The sequence below is a fragment of the Notothenia coriiceps genome, unplaced genomic scaffold (assembly GCF_000735185.1).
Source record: "Notothenia coriiceps isolate Sejong01 unplaced genomic scaffold, NC01 NC01_scaffold00011854, whole genome shotgun sequence".
Taxonomy (NCBI): domain Eukaryota; kingdom Metazoa; phylum Chordata; class Actinopteri; order Perciformes; family Nototheniidae; genus Notothenia; species Notothenia coriiceps.
The window spans coordinates 554,559-562,114 of record NW_011344555.1 but is presented as its reverse complement, the minus strand read 5'-3'; the positions used below and the strand labels follow the sequence as shown (position 1 = coordinate 562,114).

Below are 7,556 nucleotides of genomic sequence, written 5' to 3'. Positions count from 1 at the left end.
TAAACCTGACTGGTTTTCGGACCCCCCCAGACCCCCCCAATAAAGCAAAACTGCACGTTTCAGAGTGGCCTTTTATTGTGGCCAGCCTAAGGCACACCTGTGCAATAATCATGCTGTCTAATCAGCATCTTGATATGCCACACCTGTGAGGTGGGATGGATTATCTCGGCAAAGGAGAAGTGCTCACTATCACAGATCTTTTCAGATTTGTGAACAATATTTGAGAGAAATGGTTATTTTGTGTATATAGAAAATGTTTTAGATCTTTCAGTTCATCTCATGAAAAATGGGAGCAAAAACAAAAGTGTTGCATTTATATTTTTGTTCAGTGTATATATGTTTTGAATTTTCACATCAATTCAAAAAAGTTGAGTGGTTAGAATCCAACCCCTGTATTTTAACTTTCAAATAAAAACTTCAGAGAATATTAGAGATAAAAAACATTGGAGATAATAATGACGCAGCAATGATTTTGTGATATGAGGGAAATGTGTGTGTTGGGTTTGACTGTTCAAGCAGCTGCTCTGTTTTTGTTTTCTCTCTCTTCTCTACAGCATTCTCTCCAGCCATGGAAAATCATATCTCCTCCCCCATCAACAGTGGCACTCTGGAGTACAAGTCTGGCCTCCCCCCCATCTCCCCTGGGAGTTATTCCCCCCTCCCTAAGCACTTACTTGGGGAAGAGGATATAAACAGGTTGGATGGTTTTTCCTTTTTACGGTAATTACCTCCCTTTCCTACCAGACGACTACAAAGGTAGAAACCCCCCCCCCCCTGTCCTGACTGATCTGTGTTTGTGTGGCACTTCAATTGAAACCCCATTCTGAGTTCTGGTGCAATTAGAAAACATGTGCATGTTGTGTTGGAATCACCTGTTTTTTATTTGAAAATATAGTTTTGGTACCCCTGATTCCCAATCAAGATGTTGTATTGAACAGTCCCCAGGAACAGCTTCTTATAACCGCCGCTCCCTGTCCTGGGTTCTGTGTATGTGTCTGAATGTCTCTATGATTCCTTTCTAGACAATGTGTTGTGAGTGGCAATGTGACAAATGCCTAGAAAACATTGAATCCAGCTTTAAAATAAAAACACAACAGAGCCATGGGACTCTAAAGTGTGCTGTTGTTGGGGTCCAAGCTGTGGTTTAAAAAAGGTTTTGTTAAAGCTACTTATCAGAGGAAATGATTTAGTCATGGTAAATGTTGCCTTACAGCAGTTCCATCATTGCACAAGGACAGGTTGAACGTGATGTGCAAGACACAGGTGGGCTTTGGTGTGTCACGAGTGCCTTGTTATATCTTTTCCAGGGATTAGTTGAGCTTTTTGGCTTGTGAAAAAACAGAAGCAAATATGACAAGTTAATATGTTACTTTTGCATAGATAAGCTTGCTCATTAATAGGGTACATTTCTACAACCGCTATTTCTAGAAAGCAGTGCAGTAAAGTGACGTAAGACTGCATGGTCAGAGCCAAGAGTGCATTCATGTGTGTGTAGAAAAAACTACAAGCAGCATAAGGCAGCAGTGAGGAATTCAAACTATGGGAGAATTGTTCAAAAGATTGTTCTAAGAGCTGTAAAGTGTCTTACCCAACACAGTGCTGCAAATCCTTACCAATACATACAAATGTAAATGTAAGGCTTTTAGTGATGTTAAACGTTAGTTATGTATAAACAGTGGAATGGAATTGTAACCCAGTCTTGGATAACATGGGCTCTGAAAATGTTGGTTTATAATTTGGCAGACCAAAATATCTGCTGTGTTTACTGCTCCCAGTCCCAACAGAAGACCTTAAGACGTCTCCACAGAGTCACAGCCAAACATTAGCAGCTCCACCTCAGCTGCCCTAACCCCTAATCCACATTAAGCCGCCACACGGCTCACCCCCAAGTTGGCCAAATGTCCTATCAAGGCAAATCTCAAGAGAAATGCTTGTTTATATAAATATGAATTGTATTTGAAAGAAGATTGGCAAACCGAAGCATATATTTGTAGGCAGCACAACAAGGATATGGTGGCTATCATAATGAACAAGTAAATACATCACTTGTTAGTGCTGCTCTGTGGGATTAGGTCATTGTTGCGTGCTGTGGCAATCGTTTTCTTGTGTTGTCATACCGCAAAATAAAGAGCGGTGATGGAATGCTGCAGCATAGTGATAACAAAAGCCCATTTCAGAGGATAACTGAAGGACCCCTGTATTAAACTTTGTTGAGTGAGGGATTAGCCCTCCATTCTCTTTGGAGTTAAGAGGTTTACTACTCGCTCTTGGCCAAGGTTCTTGAGATTACCTTGCTGACCTACAGTGAAGCACTCTGACAGCGGCTCTTGTTCACCGTGTTCTCCACACACAGTTAGAACACACATTGTGATAAAGCCAGATGGATCTTCACTCCCTGTTATAACTGATAAAGCAACTCCAGTATTTTATCACTAATGTGACAAGTAAAACACCAAAGCTCAGAAAGGGAAGAGGGCCGAAACGTCTGGGTCATGAGTTAGAGCAGTACATCTGACCAAACCTCCATGGCACCTTCGGATCTTCACAAGGTTGCTGCGTTTGGGTCTGATCTGAACTGACTGGCTGCCTCAGCTGATTCAGCAGGAGAAAAAAGCCAACTGTCCAGACCTCTCCGGCTCCTGTGTTTCCTGTGACTGTCACACTCAATTCTCCTTTGATGGCACTGCGATGTTGGTCACTAATGTAATTGGCTTTTTGTCATTCATTTTTTGAGATGCTGAAATGCTAAGAAGGACTGTAGATGTTGATTTCCTTCTTTAGCTATAGTCACTGCGATATCGTTCTTTAAATGTGTGCTCCAATAATTGAAGGAGTCCCTAAATGTTTAGGCTTCAGTAGAGTATTATACGACAGACAGACAGACATACAAAGATACACTGAATTCAGGTGAATCATTTCATTTGAAGTGATTTATTAGATTGTGATTTTGGTGGCTACAAATTGATGACCTTTTTAAAACTGAATGCTCCAGTTTACACTTGAGTGCTCACAAACAGCAGACATGCACACACTGAGCATGAACCGGCAATGAATGTGTGCAGTAGGTTACTTAACTAACACCCGACACTGATGTGTGCTGATGTTGTTGTGGAAGAATCTCCGATTCACTTGCTTTAAGGGCGTTACTTTTCTGTTTCAGCTATCTCTATTTTGTGTGTGCCGCATGCCCCAAAGTCTGTCTTTCATCAGTGTCAATTTATGAACAAAAATGAATGAGCCCTATTTTTATTTGATTAGAAATGGCTCGCTAGATGACGGCGAGGGTCACAGCTTTGATTGCCAGCACTTCCAGTTAAGGTGAGATATGGATAGTGCTCACTCACAATCTGCCCTGCATGTCCCATTAGCATGCTATTGGTCGAAAGGAATTGATGGAAATAGAAAACACATCATGATTTGACTTTTTGAGGATGAGCCACTTGTCGTTTTGAGCAACAGAACGTTTGCAGAACTGGGGATCAATCCAAAGAACAAACTATAAAACAGTTACAGACCATGGTTATGTGGCTCCGCAGCCAGTGGGAGCATGTTAGTGCTCTGAGAGCTCTATAGGAACACACGCCCCACCAGGCAGCTGGCCCGGGGCTAGCTGTTAGCATGCTAGTTTCAGAGGATATCTGACTCAGTGCAACACACTGTAACATCTTCACAACCTGTTGATAATGCTAATTGTGTTATAAATATATTGTACATTTAAATCCTAACCATATCTTACACTACTTTTAACCTAAGTAGATGATATGTAATAGCCCCTTGATCAGCCCGCTACATATTTGTACATATCCAAAATGAATGAATTAAAAACCATAAATCATTTAAGCTTTAATACCAATATGTGACATAATAAAACTATTTTATTAACCATATCAAAAAAACAATTACATCATTGAATAGGCTTTTGTAATTAATTGAAGTCATTTGTCAAGCATATAATTCTAAACATTTCCAGGTTGCAGCTTCTCAAACTAAAGGATTTTATTTAAAGACACGGTTGTGGGAAATCACAGATTAGCGGATAATGAAAATAAGTCATTCATTATATAAGGATATCTGGTGAGTATACTATTGATCGTGAGTTTTTATATAAAGCATGTTCTCTCTGACTAAGTGCTTAACCAGAAAGAACCAAATACCATTTACAACAAACAACACACTCTCCACTGCGTCCCATACACAAAGTGAGATAACATCCTGTAGCGAAGGCCGTCCTCCTCCTCCTCCTCCTCCTCCTCCTCCTCCTCCTCCCTGTTACTGATGATGACTTTTCCAATGGAGCACACACAAAGTATATCACATATAATGCTTTGATTCTATTTTCTTCCTGGTTTTCATCTGTGTGCCTCCATTGTATGTATCACAGACCCTCTACCACGCCCTGTCTCTGGACACTAACCTTATTGCTCTTGTCTCTCACTCCACTGTAGGCCTCCTGAACCAGTTTACAGCACTGTGAACAAACTATGTGACAAAGCACCCTCCCCCCGACACTATTCCCCAGTGGAGTGCGACAAAAGCCTCCTCCACTCCGCCCCCCTCCCATATCAGTTAAGCCTGTTCCCTGACTCAGACATCACCAGGTATTTCACACCTCCACCAAATCTGTTCCTGTATTTAAACGGCATGTTACCATTTCCTCGTGCACAGCTTGGCCTGCTCTCACTGCCTGCCTACGTTTGGCTTCCACAATGTATGAATTGAAAGCAGCACAATTCAACTTCAGTAACTACCTCCAGCACTGCTGCACAACCAATACTAAAAATCACTTACAAGCAATTCGTAGATGTTGTGCATTTATAGCCGAATGTATTGCTCACTTATGTCTATGCTCTTTTTGAAGTAATCAGATTTGAATCATGTATCAGTGTAATCAGGGGCTCCGCCAGGGATTTTGGGCCCCATGAAAAGATATCACACTGGGCCCCACCACCAGGCCCAGGCCATGCCAACCAAGCACAATTGCTGTAACCACACCTCCAGAACCCAACTGACTAATTTATGCTTTAAATAACTCTACCTCTACAGGCTTGCATCTATCTTGTAGTCCAATCACGGAAGATTTTTTTTTAAATATTGAAGTTAAAAGCATCAATCTGGTATACTTACAAATTAATAATAAAGAGGTATCACCATGGGAGGGTGGAAAAGCAGTTATTAGAGGGAAAATACTTGAAATAACATCTAGGCTGAGAAAGGCTCGTCTGGAACAGCAAAAAAGTTTGGAGAGTAAAATTTGAGAATTGGAGGGAGAACATAAAAGAACATCCAACAATAGCACCTTACTTGAACTAAAAAGAAACAGATGTAAATTGGATGAACTTCTGACATACAAAGCAGAAGGAGCTCTACGTTTTACAAAACAGAGATACTATGAAATGGGCAACAGAGCAAGTCGCCTTCTCACATTCCAACTCAGAAAGGCCCAGACAATTAGGATCATCTCTAAAATAAGACACCCTAATTCTAAACAAATTTTGGCAAACCCATCAGAGATAGCAGGAGCATTTGCAGATTATTATGAAAAGCTATATGATGACTCAGACTCTAAGTTTACAGAATCCAAAACACAACAATTTCTTCATAGATTACATTTACCATCATTAACAAAGGAGGAGGCATCTAAAATGATACAGCCAATTTCATTGCAGGAAATATCTGACACTATAAAAACTTTGAAAAATAACAAATCCCCTGGTACAGACGGGTTTCCAGGTGAATTTTATAAATGTCTAAAAGAAGAGATTACACCAATATTATTTAAAGTTTTTAATTATGCTCTATCTTCAGGTAATCCACCGAAAACTTGGTCTGAAGCCATTATATCTGTCCTACATAAGGAGGGCAAAGATCCGACTTCATGTGAGGGATATAGGCCAATTAGCTTGCTTTGTAACGATCTAAAAATATTGACGAACATATTGGCTCGGAGAATGCAAAGATGTATAACCAAACTTATCAAACCGGATCAAACAGGTTTTATCCCATGTAGGCAAGGGGCTAATAATATTAGGAGAACATTAAATCTCATATCATGTACTAAAAACAATCCTCAGCCAACCATGTTACTAAGCTTAGATGCACAAAAAGCTTTTGATCGGGTCAAGTGGAGCTTTTTATACAACACACTGGATGCTTTTGGGTTTCAATCGACCTTCATAGATTGGATAAAAATGGTTTACAGCTGTCCAAAATCACGTATTAGAGTAAATGGTTGTTGCTCAGATTTTTTTAACCTTAAAAGAGGAGTTAGGCAAGGAGATTGTTTAAGTCCGTTACTATTTGCCGCAAGTATCGAACCGTTGGCTGAATTAATTAGAAAAAATAAAGACATAAAAGGAATAAGAGACAAGGGGGGAGAAGAACAACATTTCATTATTCACGGACGATATATTATAAGTGAGCCTTCCTCATCTATTCCAGCTTTGTTGAACAATCTTAATGAATACGGGGAGATATCAGGTTATTTGACCAATGAAGCAAAATCTGTAGCTATGTATGATGATCTCAGGTGACCGTCCAGGAGGGTTGGAGGGTCAGGTTACATTTAAATGGGCCACAAAAGGATTCAAATATTTGGGTATTAATATTACTCCTGTCACATCTCAGCTATTTGAGGCAAACTATGGGAAACTGATAAATGAGATAAAAAAAGATGTTGACAGGTGGGGAATTCTACCTCTTAATCTAACGGGAAGAATAGAAACGGTTAGGATGAATATACTGCCAAGACTTTTATTCCTGTTCCAGTCATTGCCTATTGTGATCCCTAAATCTATTTTTTAATTACTGGACAAAATAATATCAAAATTCCTGTGGCAAAATAAAAAACAGATAATTAAATATAAGACACTTCTATGTACAAAAGAGAATGGAGGGTTTAATCTACCTAATTTAAAATATTACTATTGGGCAGCACAAATTAGAGCAATGATTATGTGGATAAGTGAAGACACGGAAATAATTTGGGTTGATATGGAACAAAAGTCATGTACTGTAATAATGTACCTGTGGGAGCACTTCAATTTTTTGACAGAAAAGGCACAGAAGGGGTTGGGGACTTGCAATGAGTGGATCAGGGCTACGATGAAGATATGGTCAGAGGTACGAAAGGAATTAAAGCTGTCAAACTCTATTAGCAGGGCCACTAAAATAGCTACAAACCCAGATTTTTTACCATCTATTATGGACTCAGGATTTAAAACATGGGGTAATAAGGGGTTAATATATATTACACAACTCTTTACTGGACAAACCATTAAATAATTTGAACAACTGAAACAGGAATTTAACCTACCATCCTGTGACTTTTATAGATTCCTGCAACTGAGACATTACCATCAGAAGCATAAGGAATGGGAAAACATTCGCAAAGCCCCATCTAAACTAGAGGAACTGTTAATGACATATACAGGGGACGAGACAAAAAAAGGGGCTATATCAAAACTTTACAAGGTACTACATTATGAATGTAACAGCAACAATAAGGATGTCAAAGAAAAATGGGAGTTGGAAGCGAATATTATAATATGCGGCCGACG

The 7,556-nt window shown here is 39.6% G+C and overlaps 1 protein-coding gene across 1 annotated transcript in view; it reads left to right on the top strand.

The window, feature by feature from the left end:
* Positions 1–554: 554 nt before the first annotated feature.
* LOC104947100 (disks large homolog 2-like) overlaps positions 555–7,556 on the top strand; it is a gene marked incomplete at its 5' end in the record, with an annotated part of 13,804 nt that continues 6,802 nt past the window's right edge. The window contains 3 exons of the mRNA XM_010773059.1: positions 555–696; positions 3,259–3,318; positions 4,446–4,692. Of these exons, the coding sequence (XP_010771361.1) occupies positions 555–696; positions 3,259–3,318; positions 4,446–4,692 (449 nt within the window). The remainder of the gene's footprint in view (positions 697–3,258; positions 3,319–4,445; positions 4,693–7,556) is intronic.